At 38.2% G+C, this 21,476-nt stretch overlaps 1 protein-coding gene across 1 annotated transcript in view; it reads right to left on the reverse strand.

Moving 5' to 3' along the window:
• The window catches only part of INO80 (INO80 complex subunit), a 56,613-nt gene continuing 36,854 nt past the window's right edge, over nt 1,718-21,476 (reverse strand). The window contains exons 26-35 of the mRNA XM_021402279.1: nt 17,995-18,122; nt 13,920-14,014; nt 10,771-10,843; nt 9,328-9,486; nt 8,253-8,355; nt 7,596-7,684; nt 6,621-6,776; nt 5,401-5,560; nt 4,396-4,611; nt 1,718-3,768 (exon numbers count right to left, since the gene is read on the reverse strand). Of these exons, the coding sequence (XP_021257954.1) occupies nt 3,551-3,768; nt 4,396-4,611; nt 5,401-5,560; nt 6,621-6,776; nt 7,596-7,684; nt 8,253-8,355; nt 9,328-9,486; nt 10,771-10,843; nt 13,920-14,014; nt 17,995-18,122 (1,397 nt within the window). The 3' untranslated portion in view covers nt 1,718-3,550. The remainder of the gene's footprint in view (nt 3,769-4,395; nt 4,612-5,400; nt 5,561-6,620; nt 6,777-7,595; nt 7,685-8,252; nt 8,356-9,327; nt 9,487-10,770; nt 10,844-13,919; nt 14,015-17,994; nt 18,123-21,476) is intronic.

Consider the following 21,476-nt stretch of genomic DNA (forward strand, 5'->3'; position numbering starts at 1 on the left):
AAGATTCTATCAGTTGGGCTCTTCCTCCTCCCAACCACAACTCAGCTGTGCTACAATCAAAGCAAGATTCCTACTCCTTTGGCACAGTGCTTTTCCCACTGAATTTGATGTGCCTTTCCCCCTGAGAAATGCTGCTAAAGGAAATACTTCAGGAAAATGGGAATAAAGCAAAACGTAGCCCTAGGCAGACAGAAGGCATTCCACAAACAGAACATGAGACAGCAAAGAGCACAGACACTGTGGTGGGGAAAGCATGCAACAGAAAAGGGAAAAGGCACAGAAATAATAATAAATTTGGTCACTGCGGTATTAATACGCTGAAGTTAAGAACTGCAGCAGTTCAAGATGAAAACCCTCCTCCAGTAATCCATTTAACTCTTTGCAAAATAAGAAGAGGACATCAGTGGCTGACTGAACGGGGACAACAGAAAGAGAAAACGGCTTGGAGTAATATTGAGAGAACTGTATTTAACAGTTTCACATTAACTGCTGAGTGAAGAAAGATATCAATGCTACAATGAAATAATAAGAGGAATACACAGCTTGCCCAGCTTCCTGTAAAACATGCTGACATCTATTTCACCATTTCACTTCTTCAATCACATGCTCTGTCAATTCAATATTCTGCTTCTGCCAGCAGCAAATACCTTGGTCTCAGAGGAAAGGGACATTCCTTGCCACTAATCCATAAAACAAATGCACAATGCACAGAGTGAAAAGATGCTCAGACTGAAACCTCAAAGAACAAAACTGCAATATGCACATCTGTTTTAGGAACACTTTTGTTCCCCAGTGTAGACCACAAAACTTCCCCCACCTCCTTAAAAATGTTCCCAGTCTTTGTCTATCTAGCACTACTTAATTCCCCAAACCAAGAACATGAATAGAACAGCCTTGACATGAATTCTTCCTCATTCCTTGATTACTGTCTCACAATCCCAGCTCTCCCATGATACATAATACAAGGAATTCATCTGTTTAAATTTTTCACATATTTTGAACCGGATCTGATCTAGCAGTTCTTTTACTGCTATTTTTGGTCTTCCTGAATTTGTTGGTCTGCAAGCAGCAGGCTACTGCTACTTTTGCCATGCTGATATTGTTCTGTATTTTGTTCGAAGATTAAACGAGTTTTTCATATGCCATTATCCGTTTTTACAATATCAGTACTTTGATCTTCCAAAAGCATACGTGCTACAGTATATATAATGTTTTTCGCAATCTTTTCAAGTTACAAATGTATTTTTCTCTTCACTTTGGATTACACCAAATTAACACCATTATCTAGCAGTTCAAAAATCAAAGCTGCAACACAAGTCTTTTTACTTCTCACTGAAAAAAACCATGAAAAGGAATTATGTTTTTAAAGGCAAAATCTGTAAGGAATGATGTCCCAAAACAACTGACTGTGTTAAATTCAACCACCGTAACTCAGATACCGTTATGCAATCATAGCTGCTTCTGTTTTCTTGTGACCTGTTGCATACCTGCTCCAAAGTAGTTTACCAGATAATCGGTGAATACAGACACAGGATAATGCATACAGTTGTAACTGAAAAAGGTTACAGAATGTGACACTCGGAGGAACGTAAACACACCAGAGCATTACACTGAGCAGCATGTCCCCACATGCACTTGCAGATGTGCACTCTCCATGCTCTCTTCCCTAATCCTCTCATTCCAATAGTTATAAGCATAAAAACCACAAAGACGCTGATTTACATAAAATTATCTCACTCCATTTTATTTAAGATTTTCTTCTCCAGTTAGTAAAAGAAAGGTGTGTCTCTCTTTATACATATGTACAAGTTCAGTTATAAAAATAGACAGCACATTCAAAGAGAAAAAAAGGCTTGGCATTTGTCTGATTCCCTCTAGCTATCATATATACATGTGAATACAAGGGGAAGGGAGAAATCTTCAGTGAGTTAATTAAACACAATCTCCCCCTCAATTATCCCCTGCAAATCTGTTTAAAAATCAATCTAACTAAGCTCAGTTCTGCTATTTTCAGGTGTGCAAATTAGAGGCAGAGCCAACAGGAAGCACTTGCTCCACACTGTAGGACGCCAGGCAAAGGATTTGGGGTTGGAAAAAAAATTATAATAATAATAAAAAGTCATCTTCTGCTGTCACAGTCCAGACCTGCAACTCATAACTTGCTTCTCTCTTGAGGGATTGAAAGTGCCCCGGCAGAACAGCCTTTTAATTCCATGTGTCAGACAGAACTGCCCCACACCTAAATCTCAGTGCAATGCAGACAACGCTTACAGCAAAGCAAAGGGCCTACAGAGGGGTTTGTGCATTGAGGAAGAAGGAGCAATAGGAAAATGAGAACAGAGATGGGCACTGGCAGCACTGCTTTCTATCAGCCTACGGGAGATGGCTACCAGTACCTGCACACGGCAGGGAACTCAACCAAGCTAGTACATCTGATGACCACAAAGATGAAGGGAAAACACACTGGAAGAACAATCAATGGATGGCTGGGATACAAGACACATTTTCTCCCCAGGATTTGGCTGGAAAGGGGAATGGCACAGTTCTCTTTCTCAGTGCTGTTTTTCATCGCTCCGCTCGCAGAGCTGCTAGCTGCAGAACCATGCTCTGCTATGGCACAGTGAGAGGAACAGCAACAAACTATTCCTCGGCACTGCAGCTTTCCCTCTTCTTGAGATCTGTAAAGCAGAGCTTGATTGCATTCCTGAGCCTTTAAGAGTTCAGCACACCTCAAAAATGAGAAAAATCATTCTTAATACAGTGAATGCTCAACGCCGGTAAGAACTCCGAAACACAAACCGAACCACTGGCTTGTAACTTATTCCACTGTACAAAGCAGAGGCAGTGCTGCTACTCCCACTAGATCTGTCAGAGCTCTCTTTTCTCCACAGCTCTTACCCTATTCTTGACAAATGGTACTGACAAGAGTCCACTCCCCAGAAACCCCCTGAGATACCTTCCTTTGCATTTCAAACCTTCAAGAAAACAAAAAAATAAACAAACAAACACAAAACAACTAGAGGTCCACACTAGAAGAATACAAGATTTTTTTGATCACACCATATCCTCAGCTTAGCCCCTAGTTACCCCTGCATGTACACTGACCAGCTCCCAGTACAGAAACGTCTTCTGATCTCGCATTCAGATACTGATTTCATAGAATAAAACTAAAGCTGAGTTCCACCTCAAGCTACAAGAGAGAAAGTACACTGGTGTGACTTCAAGTACACACAGCTTCGGGATATTGCATGGAGTACCTGGATGCTTTCTCAGGAATCTTTGTCAGATACACATCATAAAACAACATCTGACACTCTCTCAGTCACTCCAGACCCCCTTTCCATTCTTCTCGCAGTGTCTGCAAAGATAATTTTTTGGGATACACATAATCAAAGTGCTCACAAAAACCACCCATTCCTATTGTGCTTTGATTTTTTTTTCACACAGGTGCATGACAGCAACAAGGCATTCATTTGCATGCCTTCAACTTGCAGGGCGGTCTTCTCTGAAAGCCAACACAGTTCAGACAAGCTTTGGGGGTTCAAAATTACTACCGACCACCTGAGGTGTGGGCACCTTTGCTTTGCTTCCGAATGGCAGTTTCTGATACGAGACTGCTGGTCAGGTTTAAGGTTTTGGGGGTGCCACAAACACTGTTTCCTTTGCTCAAAGGGGAACTCAAGGGAGAAGAGGCGCTTGAAGGTCCAAAATCTGCCAGTCCAGAAGGCCGAATAATTGCCGTTTGTAGAGGGCTACTTGAAGGCATACCTAGCAATAGAAAAGAGAATCAAATTCCATGTGAGCGCATCATACCAACTGTAGCACTTCAGCAGCAAAAAATAACAAAAACCAAACAATATACTAACACTTAGTCCTAAGGCTACAACGTATTCATGATTTTTGAGATTTTGATGAAGAGGGAAGGCCTTAACATACAAATCTTGCATTTATACCCAGGGTCAACTATACCTAATGTAAAAGCTGAAGCTCCACCACAACCCATTTAGAACATTTTGGAACCTAATGCTGTAAATTGAACATGACAGCAATACAGAAAAGCAACAGACAAACCCATGTGATAAACAACACTATCTCATTTGTCTGTGTGCCAAAATGAAAAATGAGAGAGAAGTATTCAGTATGAGATAATTCAAATGGCAGATGAAACTTCTGCAGGACTAGCCTTTCAAAGTCATTTGTGGTGACATTGGCTGTCCTCTCGTACTGTCACAGCATTACACTGCACCCTGCCTGCATCTCAGAATACACTGTACAAGCAATACCAGCAATCCAACAGTTTTATCTGTTTTTTGACCGGCTGTAAACAAGCCAACACCCTAACTCACGTGGTTGGTTGTGCTATGGACATTCTGCTGCTCCCCTTCCCCCACATACCTTTCGACACGTTGTACCCATACGCTGCATATGCCGCTGCAGAGGCTGCTGCTGCCCCTGCCTTGGCACCTGCCATTGCAGCTGCACTTCCCGCTATCGATTTCCGGCTTCTGCCTTTCCCAGTGCCCTTAGATCCAGCGCTTGCTCCTTTAGGACGACCGCGGCTTCGACTCGATTGGCCTCTCCCAGTGAGAGGTGTATCTTGCATTGAAACTCCTTAATGAAAAAAGAATGGTAGAACAGTAACCACTATAGCATGCCAGATGACTCACAAATGAATACAGCCTCATAACTACCTCTTATTTACATTAGCGCTGTTCCTGTTAACTGATACTGTTCGTTTACATTAGTACAGACATTTAAGTAGACATCTCATGAAAAGAAATTACGTACACTTGAACATTCATCAATTACAATCTATTAACTCAAATTCCTTCTCATTACTGTTACGAATCCAATCCACATATAGATGGAAGACTCTGAGTTCTTCTTCAGGATGAAGCATTTTTTTTTTACTGAAGGAATGTTTCATGCTTCTATTTGCTATTTGTAAAGAAACTCATTAAGAACTACGGCTCTCTAATTCAGAGCAGAAATTTATAGCAGTTAAAAACTTTTACGGTACTTTAAAACCATAGCTGTTTCAATCACTTCGTGGAAATAGAGAACTGATTATTAGCCCTATGGCAAATTCAAGGAAAAGCTTTGGAATTGAATTGTTCTGCGGTAGACTATCATTTGGTAAGGTGAGCCCACTATAATATAAAAGGAGGGGCAAAACTCCTAAGAGAGTAACACAGGAAAAAGTAAATTTTAATGAATGACAGATGATAAACAGACAGATTTCCAATCAAATCAGAAACTATTTCTCAGTGAAAAGATAAATTCTCTTCTGCAAATCTCGCCAGTCATGGACAGAATTTAATTCAGTTACAGAATTTGTATCACTTAGGCATACAAAGTCAAGGTTCAGTGCTAGTAGTAAATCAAGGCATGAGTACTAACCATTTACGGTGTCTGAAACTGAGCCAGTAATGGAAGCAGGAGAGTTTGTTGCCCTTGACTGAGGTGCTGAAGAAGCCGGATCATCCACAATCACAAGCATATCACTGCTGCTCTCATCAGGAGGGATAGAGCCCATATGTAATTCACTGCTGATGGATATCTGATCACAAGCAGGAAGAACAAAGCCGTTAGCTTCTCAGGTTAGGAAAAGGAAGGGAACAACCACAGTAAGACATACAATCACAAGTAATTAAATAGTACATGTTCTGATTTCTCTCATTTTCTCTAACGGCATGATACATATCCTGCCTACTCACACCACACCCTCTATTTACATGCTGAGCAGCAGTAAAAGCCTCCAGGAGCTACTTAATTTCAACTGATGAACATAAACTTTAAGAAGCAGGAAACTAATAGGCTCAGCAAAGATTTAAGACAACTGCTGTACAACTGTGCATTTTTCTCAGACTACAAGCAAGAAAACAATAGGACTCTTAATCTAATAGTAGTGCCAAGAAAAATCTTCATCAGTAAGGGAATTATACAACATAGGAATCTTAATCAATATAGTATAGAACAAAATACATTTTCTGCCAAAAATTGTTTTAAATTCTTTATTAAAATATAGATAAAGGAAAATACAACGTGTACCACTGGATATTTACAGTCCAAAGTCTGGATTAAAAACACATTAATTCAGAATCAGAAGCAAGGAAGGAAGCAGAGATGAGATGCAGATGAGACTAGTGAGGAGTACTTACAAATAAATTGAACTGAGGAGCTAGTTTAGGAATACTGCTTGGTTCAGGAGCAGAAAGACTACTCTTGCTATGGAAGGTAATGGCATAGAAGAAGGGCACGCAGCTATAAATATAAGCATGACGAAGGAGAAAGGGCAAGCAGGAAGATAATGGGAGTGCAGGCAGGAATGGAGTAATTTCAGAAGCTGAAATGAAGAGAGGTTTACGGCATTAATTTGCTGCAAGAAAAGGCAGACAGAGAGCAAAGGAAAGGGGACATAATGGTATGTTAATACAGAAGAGCTACAGTAGGTAGTTTACTGTCCACTTCAATAAATTACTTTCTCTTCCACGGCTCATCTTTAAGACATCCCACTTATCTACATATCTGAACTCTGTACCAGATGAAAAGCAAGAACCCTATAGGGTGTAAGATCACAACTGAAACAGCATATAGTTTAAAGAAGCAGGGAGTCTCACCTCACTGAAAGGACTAGGCATGGCAGAGTCTACACTAACAAAGGAGTCATCCCCATCAGCGGACAGGTTGGAGTTATCAGCTGAGGGAACAAATGGGATCACAAGGTTCATGCCCTCTTTCTTTCTCTTCCCATCCAACTCATCCTCCTTCTTCTTCTGAAATAGATAAAACAATAGAGAGAATGAAAAATATAATTAAAACAGAAGAAATGGAACAAGAAAAATTAAATTTCAATGTCCAATGCAGTATCATAACTCAAGGAATGCCATGTCCAGAACTATCCAAAACCACTTTCTGAAGGACATAAGATCAGATTCCTTAAAGGCTCTGCAAATGGGCTTTTTTCTTCTTCATAAAATAGCTGGAATGCTGTAGAAATATTCTTACGGAATTACTTTGATTTCTACTGCCTTCTGGAGTAAGCTTGAAATTCATTACGATTACACAAAATTATTAATGTAAAGACTTCCAGTCTCAAAAATTCAGAATCTTCATAAACTAGTTTAAATGATCCTTTTTAAAAAAAAACTAATCTTCCCTCATTCCATGCAAGCTGCATAGCTATTTGGGTTTTATCTATATTTGGTGCTTCATTTGTATTCCATTTTCATCCTTGCAAAACAAAATCTTAATTAAGTCTCCGCCATAGAACGATCATTCAATTGTTGTGTTTTTTTTCCAAATTGTCTGTAGACTACTGATGATCTTCTGTGCTGTGTGAAAACACAGTATTACTTTTTTTTTCAAGTTGCAAATGATATTAAAATACTGGGAGCTATGTATTACATATTTTGTAACAACCATATTCTGAGTAAGAAAGTACCAGACTGATGTGCAGCGGTGAAGGGGAGTCTTTACTCATTAGACTGACTATGCATAAAATGTTTCCATGCCACATAATAGTGTAATAGTGTGTCTGATGCTTTTCAGGCTCTCTGTCACTGACACAAAAAACCTCTCCTGCATCAAGGTACCTTTTCAGCATATTTTTCCCTTTTACGTTTACGTTCCTTCACACGGTTAGTTTCTTCTTGTTGCCGCTTCTCTTCTTGACGCTGACGCACTGTCAGAAAAGAAATACAAGTTGCCACCGCTGGAAAGATAATTCATATCCTTTTGTGACTCTTACAAGCTCTAGTTCTTACTGAACTGTCATGAAAAGTCACCTATAGTAAAACTAAAGCACACTGAAAAACAAAAAGGGGAACTACTATATTAAAACTCTTTGCATCCAAATTACTAAGAAACTTTACAGTTAAAGCTAAAGTCTTCTTTCAAGCGTGTGTGCATCTAACACAGCTTCAAAACTACAATGAAATGCAGCACTCTTCTTAATACTTTTCTTGTCACGACTTACATAATTCTTGTCAAAGCTTTGTCATTCAGGAACAATGCAATGATCCTGAATGAATGCCAATAAAAACTTTCATCATCATGTCTCTCTTGCACAGCCTCACCATAGCTCAGCAGTGGTATGAAACCAGCTTGTACTAACAAGAGCAGTAATACAAAATAAGCCAGGAAACAGAGTGGTTGTAGGAAATACATGTGTTTGCAGAGATAAAAACACAGATTTCATAGGCTAATGAAGTGGAAGATGGAGAAAATGCTGCAACACAAATTTCACATACATTTCTTTTCTAGTTCTTCATCATCTAGTAGAAGACTGACCACCTCTTTTGGCTTCAAAGTGTCAGGTTTGAAATTGCCACCTGAAATTACCATTCGTTGGATCTAGGAAAAAAAAAAGAGAGAGAGAAGAAGAAATTACTCAAAGGAGCTATAAAATATTATCATAATCTTTACTGAAAGCCAGGCAAAAAAAAAGACAAGGGCAAGTGTGTAAGACAAATTGATTTTAACTTCTCTATCATACTGAGTCAGTTTCTCAGCATAAGTAATTAATTCCACCTCTAATTACCTCAACTCTACTGAAAAGCAATAAGAGGCACTACTCAGCAAAAGAGCTTTTGTGCAAGTCAACTTTGATCATCTGGATCGCCAGCAAAAAGACTGCACTTCACTTTCAAGTTGATGTCAGGTGACTAAGTGCAGTATAATTACAACAAAATGGATGAGATTGAACAAGAGAAATGCAAATGCATTTATCTGGGGATGCTTCAGTTGCTGTAGCGTCATGATCAGCATCTAATTACGAAAAAAGCTAAAAGAAATCCTCAGCACACACAACATCTAAGCCTTTTATATAGTACATTTACTGTTAACAAAGAAAGTGATTGTGAGTCATCTTTTCTTGCCAGTAAAGTATCATGAAGTTTAAAGTTTCTAATACATTTACTGCTTGATGCTGCAGGACATTGAGCTCTTCTGGGAAACCTCACACCTCTGTAACTGTCCCTTGGTTACCATCCAAATTGCTTTAAAAAAATAAATAAATCAGATGTGGTATAACATGGTAACATTAGAGGAATCAATACAGCCCTGACACAGCAAAGGTGCAGACTCTAGCTTTGAAGAGGCCTGAGTAGTTTCACTGTATCATAAGAAATAATTTCCATGAAGATACGGTGGAAATAATTAGCTTCTTCCCAGCTTACATAATGCAGTTGTAATGATGCTGTGGCTAGGGACACAGATTTGTTTCCCTGCAGATATTTTTCTATTTCTTTTCTCATTTTGATACACATTTTCTGATACTGTTTCCATATCATATCTTCTTATTCCAGATGATTTCTTCATTCCTACCTCACTCTTTTCTTTAGCTCTTTGTAAGATGCGCTCCTCAATGGTGCCTTTACATATCAACCTGTACACAGTGACTTGTTTTGTTTGTCCCAGCCTATGTGCCCGGTCCATGGCTTGCTGGTCTACCGTTGGGTTCCAATCACTATCATAGAAAATTACCTGTAAAAGAATACCAGAACAGGATGAATTAAATAAAACCATACATTTAGAGTACTTGGAGATTAAACAATCAAAAGAAACAACATATCAACAAAAATAAAAATTGCACTATACACCCCTGAGAATCATCAGCCCACTGCAGGCTGTGTTCACTCAGCTCTGGCCAGTCCTCTAAAATCTTTATCAATGCATTTCAAATGCATTCAAACAAATCCATACTGTCAATGTTTCAACTTTTTGCTGAAACATAATACAGCGCATTGTTGTACTACAACTTAAATATTTTCTTCAATAAATCTGCTTTGGAGGCACAAAATTCTGGAGTTTATCACCTTATTAAGTCACCGTCATTCAATTAGCCTATAACTAACCACACCATGAAGCCATTTTAAAGTGTTACTTACCTTAAGAAAAAGCCCATCAAATCAGGATTTTACACAAAATATTATACAACCTTTTTCAGACCTGAATAAAGCCTAGTTTAGTCTAATAACTCCAGTGCTTTTACTATAAAATACTGAAATACCACATTACATTTGTTTTACCCTATCATTCCATAACTGTACTTTATGCACAGTAAACACAAACACAGATATTAAAATAATTTTTAGGCTGCAAAGTATTCAGAAAGCTACACAAACATACAACTAAGAATGCTTATGCAGGGAGCCTGCATGAACGTGCTTGTATTTCCATCTTTTTTATTTCCTCTACTGAAGCAACTTCAGTTGAGAGAACTTTTCAACCCTGAAAATCCTACAGATAGCATTCTTCTGATTTCTAATTTTCAGGATGACTGACACCTGCGCTACTGATTCCTGTGCTGCTGAACATTAAGAGCAAGCAGCCATACAAGAAATAGCACTCACTGTATGAAAATGGCATTTGCACCTGCAGTCAGCCCACCCATCCATCTCCTTTCTAGACTATCTTACCTTCCTTCTCACCACACGCATCAGTATCTCTAATGGCAACCAAAAACTGTAAACCAGGTGCCCAATATTCTACAATTTTATCAATAAGATAATATTGTATTAGAAACACAACCAAAGTAAGTAAGGCAATTGATGTGGACTGCAGTACTAAAATAATATTGATCAGCACAGGTATAAGAGTTCCAGCTTCCACACAGCAACACCAATTTTCCCAGATAAATAGTGAGGCTGGGAGACATGAAATGAGCAGCCTGCTAAAAATGGTGGTTGGAGGCATATAAGAACTGAAAGCTAAAAATCAGTAAGCTTATTCATTTTGTTCTGTATTACTTTATAATACTTCACCTACCGTATCTGCAGCTGTAAGGTTAATGCCCAGGCCTCCAGCTCTTGTGCTTAACAGGAACACAAAAATATCATTCCTGGAGAGGAAAGAGGTTAAAAAACTTATTTTGTGCATGTTGAACAAGAAGAAACCACGGAAGTAAGTTTTTTGACCCAAGTGATCAGGGCTAATTTTATTACTTGAACAGTTCAGAATGTTTTGTGCTGTTCATGAGTAAGAGAAAAACATATGAAAAGTTAATACACAAATCAAGACTGCTGGAACAAGCAAACATTCAGCTTGCAAAAGCAGCTTCTTATCTCTTATCAAAACAAACCAGGGCTTGTTTATCTTGCCCACATTGGAAATTAAAATTTCATACAGACAAAGAGTAATTTATTGTTTCACAGAACTGATCAATGTTAAAAAAAAAAAATCCTGCACTAACACTGCTCAGTTGATAAAGAAAGAAAAATTAATGTTTAAACAGTCTAGATGCAATTTTTGTTCTGAATTCGATGCTTTGAAGAGAATAAACAACTCCTGGAGAAAAAAAGAATAATCTTATGTAAAAGCACACTGGCAAATAGAGAGGTACATCATAAAAGGACAAGGGTCTATCCGCAGAAACAGGTATCTTTCAGTTGAAGAAATCAACTCTAGTCCTAACTATGCTGCTGATTTACACTGCAAGTTTTATCCTCTTCTGTCCAGTTTTCTTACGAGTAAAATGAGAATAAATTGATTCCATGAGACAGTTTAGGAAAGGCAGCTCTGAACACCCCGCTGGAGGTCCACACACCCTCATACAGTCATACTAGACCTAGTGGTGACACTCACTAGCACCAGATTTAGGAATGCTGGCTACTAAAGGAGACACGAAGTGTCCCAATACCTGACTTGGAATAATCCTCTCAAGCTAAGAACCCTTTATGTAACTGTGGCAGCTACCTGTAAAAGCGCATTAAGTCCTAGCAGCAATCTGAGGAGTCAGAGAAAAGAGAACATGGATTTTGAAATTCAGTGGCGGTTCTATCACAGTGCACATACAAAACAAAGGAGGCAGGTCTAAATGCAGGACAACCAAGTACTGATAAAAACCAAAGCGGTAACAGTGAAATCAGGATTTCTGTTAAGGGTGTGAACCTCACTATTGCCACTGGTAGGGGCCAGCAGTGTGTAATTATATTTAACACTGTATCTGCCTGTGTACAGGTTGGCACAAAGCAAACAGTACTAAAGAGGACCTCCAAGAGGTTGGCATCCTTTCACAGTGCACAGCAAGAGAAGTGCTTAAGAGAAGACACTGTGCAATGCCACATCCTTTTGGTACTGCACTGTCCATACATTGATGCATGCAAAATTAGTAAGGGACCGGAAGCTCTTGCTGAATAAGCAGCATGGGACATCTTCTTGAGTAGGCAGTCTGTCCCTGAGAGTCCACTAAAGTGTTTTTCTAGGCCTTGCTGGGGCAAGTACAGGTGTATTGCATGTCAATAGACAACCAAAGTAATTATTTTAAAGCATGAATTAAATAAACAAACAAACAAACTCCACGGTTACAAACAGAAGGCTATTAGCAGCCTGAAATCTAAGAGTACAAAAATTCCACCTTGAGCTACAGGCAGATGAGAGGAACTAAAGCCAAGCTGTCTGTATCTAGACTTTATCTTCCAGGTACAAAGCCAAAGAAGCCAGTAAGGTGCCTATTCACCATCTAGGTAATCCTTGGCCAGGAAGTCTTTTCACTCTTACAACAATAGTGGAACGTGCATACAGACAGCCACCTGAATATCCAGCTTTGAAATGCTTCTGGAAATGCCATATGGAAAGGAAAGAAAGAGGACAGTGCCACAGACTACAGGAACGAATTATGGTTACATATTTTCAGCACCCTGCTAGGACATCCTGCAGGATAGTTTAGTCTCAGTCAAGCTTTTTTTCCTGGAAACATTTCTCATAAGTAAATCATGTATAAGAGGAACTCAAATAACATTTTAATAGGAACTCTTGTTTATACTGGCTGACCTATATCTCAAAGGGATTTCCTGTCAAAATGATTATTTTTCTTTAGTTGTTCCATTCATTAATAAAAACAAATTTCTTTTTATTAATAAAAACAATTTTCTTGACTTCTTTGGTTAAAGGACCTTACAGAAAGAAGTGTTGGGATTCCAGGAGGACATCACAGCCAGCACAGAAGAGGGAGAAAGGCACTGCACAGTCCTTCCACCTCAGGCGTTTGGCACATACGCTTTTCAAGTTTTATTGCTCCAAGGAGCTCCCTCTATCCTCGGCTGTGATACCTTGGGACTGTTAACACTAGGACTAGAGTCATGCGCTTTTACATGTGCTTTCACCTTGCAGCAAACCATCCGTGAACCTAACTTGTCTGAAAAACAAAAGTGACCTTCTTAAAAGCACACATCCACATTCAGGAAGGGTAACCTTGCTGCAAACTACAATACCAAATATCCTACCAAGCCACATTTCATGATTAAAAGGAAACTTAATAACCATAAATTCTGTTATTTATTTATAATGTGCTTCAATGGAGACAAGGTTATGCTAAAATATTTGAACTTGTAAGATGGTTACATAGTTTTCTTTCCTGATAGGCAAGTAAAAGTTGCCATACTGAACAGGCAGCATGTTCAGTAACTTAACAATACTCACTCTCACCTCCCCCTCTGTTTAAGCTTTCTTAACAAATCCTGCTGCATCAGTGATAAAATCATTTATTTATACTGCTACTCCATGAAACATGATTAAATGACATGGCTTGTTTTGTAGCGCAGCAGGTCACTTTCAAAGCTCTGGCGTATGCAAGATCTTCCATTTCTTTAGAGTGTCAGTTCTCAGAGTACGTAATAACCCAAGAATATTTTCTGTTTCTACTGAACTTCTTTATAAGCAATGGCGTACTTGGAATGGCAACAAACAATCGCGAGTACACTAAAACTTGCTTCCTATACTGTTTCACAGATGACAAATTTCTAAAGGCTTAGCATCAATATCAGTGACTTCTGGCCGGCAAACTACCACGAAACCTTCAGATAAATGAAGTCCATCAGATACCATAAAGCACAAATTTCATTTATTTCCTTTGCACCTTCTATCAACTCTTAATGAACATACGACTAAGCAAACAAACATCTTTGAAAATATATTACCTGTTTTGAAAATCTGCTACCATATCCCTTCGTTCAGAAATCTTTGAAGAACCATCCAGTCTCATGTAGGTATGCTTCCTATAAACCATATATTCCTGCAGAGAACACAAACCAGAAAAATACAGTTGCTCTTACAACTGTTCAGTCTTGATTATTCACCATAAAGAGGAAAAAAAGAAAAAAAAAACACAGTAAAAGCAAAACTGTTGCTTAGGGAAAAACACCTAAATGTCACTGGTAGATGCTATAAGCAATCTTACGCAAACAATACTTTATTATTTCAGAAATGAAAACTACCCTTAATAATGTCACGGTTTTTGCATTTTGTGTAAAGTAAGAGATGAACGATGATGTCATTTCAGAGTTGGGCTGCAGACAAATGTTGTTGAAGTACGTGCCTTTTTCTACAAACAAATCTGTTAAATAAATAAAAATCATTAATCTATGAAACTCACAAAGCCTAAACTTCTACCAAATCCTGAGCTTTCACTGTGTCAGTGAACCTCTTCTAACTAACCACTGGTACCTGCTGCCTGTAGATTAGGAACCATCTAACCAGAGGTTTTAAAAACCTAGCACTGTGCACTAACACCTGGTCAGGCTTTATCTCAGTGATAAAGAGCCCATGAATCTCACTGAACACACTGAAATACTGGTGTTAGCTCTCAGTAGCAGAACCGAACCCATTACCTGGGACAAAAATCAAACAGCATCAACCAGAAATGCTGTAGGCAAAAGACTTCCAATGAAACATGTTTTTCATGCTCTAAAATACTAAGCATTTTCTGGTAACTGTGCAACTATCAATACAATCTGAATTACACAGAAAGCTCTTCAGGCTATACATACATCTTTTACAGTTTCTTTACAAATATACCCTCTGATATTTTAACACTGCGAGCCTTGGCTGACAAGATGCAACTCCTACTGGTTGTATTTGTTAGATTTAACTCTGCTGGTGCATGTGTCTCTTTTCTAGTTGCTGTGATTGCAAATGAAGACAGAAAGGAAACAGATGGTGCTTTAGCAGCAAGAACTATTGGATTCATCTTTTTCCAAGCTCCAACATTCAGCAGATATACTGCTGTGCAGTGTGAAGACATGGCAGTATTTGCACTCTAACGAACCCTCTGATAGTACCATGCTCAGTTCTCCTCTTCACCTATCCTTAGGGCTCCCATTTCTCCTTCATTTTACTTCATCACCGCAGAAGAGGTGAAAAAGCTGCCACGCTATAAGGAACCCGAGAAAAAGACTGTTGTACTAGACAGAAGCTTCAACGTGTAGCAGATTAAAGAGAAGAATAGGAAAATAAGATTAACAATGTTGAAGAGGCCCAAAGTCACGTCTGGTTTACCTTTGCAAAGCAGGGCTCATAGCTTGTAGGATTTATGGAGCACAACAACAGAATTCTAAAGTAAAGAACGGCTGCTTAGCCACACAGACACTCAAGCCCTAATTTATTATCGATTTATTCCATGTCTGTAACAGCTTTCTGCCATCAAGCGAAACCAGAGCAATACAGTTGTCAATTAGGTACTATGTGACCTTTTCTCCAAATCTGATGAACCCTTTTTCAATTATCACATGGGCTTTCTCTTTCCATTTGTTTCTCGCTGTCTCTATCTGCCTTTACACTGATTTAGTATTTCAACATCTTCTAGTATTCCCTCATCTCGTTATTACCACCTCCCCATCAGCATCTTCTAACCAAACTTCTCCACAAATAGAAGACAACTTCCATTCGGTCAAGTGATTTATCCTAGACCTTAGGCATTTTCACTACCACAAAATCTACAGAAGAATAAGCTATAAAGTAAGCGCTCCTTGAGTCTTCAACACTGACAGTTTTCTCAAAAGCTGTGCTTTTTCCCTTTATCTTATTTCATAGTCCAGACCAAGTACTGTTACGTTTTAACACAACCAATAAACGTTTGGTAATGTATAATTAATGCATCTGACTTCATGCAGAATATAATTTGAGTCCTCATCACGTGAATGCATTACGATTCCCACTGAAATCATTAACAATTAGTCTTCCATACAGGAGAAAAAAATCACACTGGAAAAAAACAAACGCACGCGACATTAATCTAAGAAGGTATGAAATACACATCTGTCTGAAATAACAACACTGAAATTATACTTTCTCTCTTTCTGCCAAAAGAAAATCTTTTTCCTCTTTGCATTTATATCTGCCATTCCATGGCAACAGAACTAACCCATAGTTCTTCAGCTGAAGTTAAATCAAACAAATGTTAACTTTGTAAACAGTGTGCTTTGTGCTCTCTGCCATGCACAGATTAAGCTAGTACAATATAATAATAGCAGTTACACTCACACCATCAAAATACTGTTAAAAGAAACAGGACATCTTATGCTTTTACATGCAAGTAGACTGAGGGGATGCATTTTGATATCACTGGCAAGGAAAAAAAAAAAAGAAAAGATCTACTGTAAGAAAATCCTTGCAAAAGAGGGATAGCAGAGTCCTTCCTTCACTTACAGCTTGCTTAGCTTCAACTTACGTTACATGGTGGGAGAAAACTAAAACAGAGGACTTGGTAAGTGGCTTATTTGGGTAACAGTGCTGAACAGGTGAAGTTGAACATTTAGGAGGTACAATAACAAAATGGTGTGCTCCCAAGCCTTTACAATGGAATGCCAATAGAAAAGAAAGAAGGACCAAACACTCAGCTTGATGAGCTTCATGGTGTAACACACGGTGGCAACAAACCTGGACCATGTCCAACATTTACCGGAAAAAAATAGAAGAGGCATAGAAAACAATGCTAGGGAAAGAGCTGAGATACAGAATTGCAACCATGCAGTCTCTGCTTTTCTTCATAGCTTGTGATGAGTTACTGCACTATTAACTGCTGACCTTAAATACACTCCTGCTCATACAAGACTCAGGCAGCTATTAGATCAGGCTTTTCATTTGTTCTCTTCTCGTGGAGAAGACAACAGCTCATGTAAAACACTGCTGAGGGAGCCCATGTACATCTAGAACAAACAGCTGAAGGATCACAGGACCTTCAGGTTTTATCAGGACTGAAATTACACTGCCAAATGCAAATAGCTTCCTATCTGTTATGTATTCAGTCATAAAGCTTTATCTCTTTGAAACTAATGAACATCAAGTTTCCTATTTTCTTACTCAGAATTAGATAGTCATAAAAGCTACTATGACTAATCCTTCATTGATAAAGGACAGAAGCACTACAACACAAGATAATCTTTTTTTTCCAGATCCAATGAAAAACCCAAACTTTGCTGTCTTCAGCAGAAGTCCAGAGAAAGAGGCATTTTTTTTTTTTTCAAAGCACTGTAAGTATTACAAATAGGAAATAAAATTAATAAGCCTCTCACTAATGTCATTTTAGACTAGGTCTTTAGTGGCATAGCTGCTAATCAAATAGTGATTTTTTTTTTCTTTTAAGGCAGACTGGCTGTATTTAAATAATGAGTATCACTTAGTTACCAATTTCTTTCCTATCATATATGCCAGATAACCTCTTAATGTCTATCAAATTTCTGCGCTGGAATGAGATGACTGAGGGAAACAGTAAAGGTCCGTGAAATTACCAGGAACATTAACAGTGGAAAATTAATAATTGTTCTCACTTTTCCTTCCCATACATGGGCATCAAAAGAAACTAGAAAAAAGCAGCTCAGAACCAGCAAAAGAGGGTAATTAAGCCATGCAACATCTCTCCACAGGGCAGTGCGAGCAACAAAAATTTACAAAGACTCAAGATGTAACTAAAAAATTTCATACTGAAGCTAAATCTGGCTCAGAAAGCCCTCTAGCTGCAAAATACTGGACATAGAGAATAACTGTGAAGTATCACTATTCTTATACATCTTCCCCTAACCATCCATGTTGTACTCTTCTGGAAGTTCAACAAGAACCCAGACCTTCAGTCTAACTCTGCATGGCAGATCTTATATACTCACATTAATGCATTGTTGGGTAACTCTCAGTGTAATAATTTTAAGTCACACTTGCTGCATCCAAATTTCAGTATTTGCACCTTCAGAATTTGCCTCCTGTAGGCTACAGCTCTCTTACCTCCAGTAAGTCAATCATCCGTGTCATCTGAGAGTAGATAAGAACTCTGTGTCCTTGAGATTTCAGCCGTGTCAACAGAAGGTCAAGAGCATGAAGTTTTCCACTGTCAGTGATCAGACTCTCTTTGTCTAGGAAGAAATGGAAGAAAAAGTAAGTAGTACAGTCAGAATAGCTACAAGCAATAGTTTAAGCAAGTTCTAAGTTTTGCTAGCACTTTACAACATTGTAATTTCTAAAGCAATGAGTGGAGACAATAGAGATGGCAACATTCCTTCTGTTTGGCACACACCGTCATGCTGCTGACAGTAACTTTTGTTTGCTGGGATGGGACTACACGAACTTATCCACTTGGCAAAATCTCATCACAGATTGATCTGCTCATGAAAATAGACGGAGTCCTTCTTTGGACAGTCATTTCTCTCTTCTAAGGATTAACCCTAACCAGTTCAACAAGTGTAATATATCTTTACAGTTCCCTTCCCACATAATAATGCCGTCCTTTGGACATTTGCTGCCACCCACTGCTGAACTTTAGACTCATTCCTCACAAACCTGGTTTCAATACCAAACTCATTACCAACAAGCAAGGTGAAAACCAGTTCTCCAGGTCACTGTAAAATAACTACCCCTTCACAGCACTGCTTTAATTTTTATTTCTCTTCCCTGCTCTCCATTTTTTTCTTTTGTTTAAGAAATGTTTCCAAATGGCAATCTTGTAAGCCACTGCAGATTTTACACTTCATGTCCTCTCTATTTCAGCACTGCTTATGAAGTATTTTTCAGGAAGGAGATCTTCCTGTTTGTATGTTCTCTATATAAACTTCAGTAAACAATACATTACTGTTGAAAGAGGATGAAGAGACATTTTCTTCCAAAAAAAATTATCTGTTGGAAAGGCCACTGATCATTCCTTATTCTTTGGTGCGTCTGAATTTAGGTTTACAGCCAAAACAGAAAGTTGACAACTGCAGATGGTACAGGCTAGTACAGAGTCCAAATATTTTCAACATATCCAGTAGGTAATGCTTCTCACAATTCTAGCTGCATAGAATAAATTAACTGATGGTCTGAAGAAAATCCAACTTCCTGTGAGGCAGCTGACAGTCCTGTACTATATTTCAAACAAATGGTATATGCAAAAATTAATTTGTTCATCTGAGCATAATGCATTTTAGTATAGCTAAAACCAAGTCCATACTAGTGGAAAAGATGAATAGAGATTATAAGTGGAAAACACTGCTCCTAAAAAAGGTCACGAGCATCACAGCCAACAAAGTCCGTGAACGTCCAAGTGCAGTGATGTGGTACAGAGTGCTAATTTGATTTTAGTATGTACAACCACATTTACTGAGAAAAAGCAGAGAAGTAGTTGCTCTTCTATGTAATTCAAAATATTACTTTGAAATAACATGAGGCTTATGATCACTTTATGAAAAGTAGTAAAAAATGAGAAGCACTAGAAAAAAAAAATCTTCAAGATTTCAGCGCATTAAAAAACTTGTCCTGCAGTGAGGGAGTTCTGAAACTTGATCCATACCAGTTTTTCAAAGATCAATTGGCTATACTCAAGGTTGTTCTTTTGGCCAAAAGTTTTCAACAACAGAAGAGAACTTTATACTAACCAAGTATCCAGTAACTTATGTTAAAAGCATAAAAACTGAGAATGCTTCACTCCTTAGTCTCCCAGCAGTGAAGGAAAAACTAATAAGCCAAAGTTTTGTCCAGAAACACGGTGGATTCTTCATCATTTTACTATTTTCAATTGAGATATCAAGAAAAATGAAATTCTTAAGTTTATATATAAATAATGGGTTTGATGCTGGAATTACTGGAATCTATATCAGGACATCAGAAGCTGAAGCCACAGCACTGTGTTCTGAAATTCAAAAAACTGTGAACTGTCAGTGTTGCTTAGAACTATTAGCTATTATATCTGCACTATAAGATAGTGCTGTGAATGCTTTCTCCCTTGCTAAGTGCATGGCCATCCTTCTGCATTCTACCAGCTAAAAATTTGAGACAGAAAAGCTCTGCTCATTTTTGCTTCTTTGCCTACCCAGATATTCACTGTTTTCTTCTAATTAGTTCTCCCTTCATAGAGAAAAATCTCATTTGATGGTAATCTTGTTGCTTTGCCAGGAGAAAGTAGCATATAATTACTTGAATCATTACCAACTACCTCATGGAATTCACCAACTGGAGAGCCATGTCAAGTAGATACTGTAAGGAAAACTCAAGACTACACCTCAGGCTGGCATTCATATTAACTACAACAGAGCATATGACTCTGAAATCTAGAATAGAGCTCAGTCTCAACTGCATACAAGTAGTTCATAATTTCATACATTCCTCTAAGGAAAACCAAACTTTTAACTTCAGCAGTTAGATAAAAATGGAAATGGAGTTTCCGTTATTTAGGAATCCTTACTCATTACAGTAAATGTTATTCTTCCCATTAAATTATCATAAAGTCACGACATTTTGATTTTATTCTCATTGATCAACCTGCTATTTCAGAATGAATTACATAGACTTAAGTAACATGAAAAGTCTAGATACGCACGACAAACTAACATGATCATTAACCAAAAGCCATTTGTCTGGAAGGAAACTGAGAGAACAAACAGGGTTTGTTCAAAAGTCAATCTAGACTGACTCAGTTTAATACACCATGTTTCCAGAAGTAAAAAGCTACTGTTTTTCTAGAACAGGCATGATAGGTAGAATTAAGTTTTGTTAACTGGAAATGATGCATGTCCTTTGCTACTGGCTCCTTAAGACTCCCTTACATAAGTCACTACTTTTGAATTGCAATAGAAGGCAAATTAAAAGAACTGATTTACAGATGGTTTTACAGTCTAAAAATCTAGTTAACAGTTCATAATTTGTCTAACATCTCAGTATCTGAGCAGACCGCACTGATGAGAAAGCTTTTTCAGGAAAGCAAAACAAAACCAACAAAAAAAATGATCTGTCATCTTTGGAAGAGAAAACCGTATGACTATAAGCCTGACTATTTCAGTGTACTATCTCGATGTCACTGTGTTTTCCAGACTCACATGTTTTTGCACGCTTAAAGCCTGCCACCTAGTGCTGGAAAGGACAGATTTTGTAAAGTCCTAACAAAAAATGTACTACTTTATTGCTCCATGGTTGGAAAACATCGCAATTATTTTAAAAGTGTCTTCCATCTCTAGTTTTTCCCACTGCTATTTCTCATCTTCTTTTACCCTGGGGGAAGAAAAGGGCTTCTTTTATTAAATGGGATTTTCAAAATTTGCAATTCTACAGTTTAAATAATCAGTGAAAACTTTCAATGACAATGTATTTTGATATATATATATTAATAGTATAATCAAATGAACTTCTAAAATTTTGAACCAGTCAGGTGATGAGGTCCTGGATTGCACCTCAAAGAACAATCCTCAAGGTGCATTTTTGGGGGGTTCTTCAGCACTGTATAACAGACAGTAAAAGCCAAT

This window comes from Numida meleagris, chromosome 6, assembly GCF_002078875.1.
Source record: "Numida meleagris isolate 19003 breed g44 Domestic line chromosome 6, NumMel1.0, whole genome shotgun sequence".
NCBI lineage: Eukaryota > Metazoa > Chordata > Aves > Galliformes > Numididae > Numida > Numida meleagris.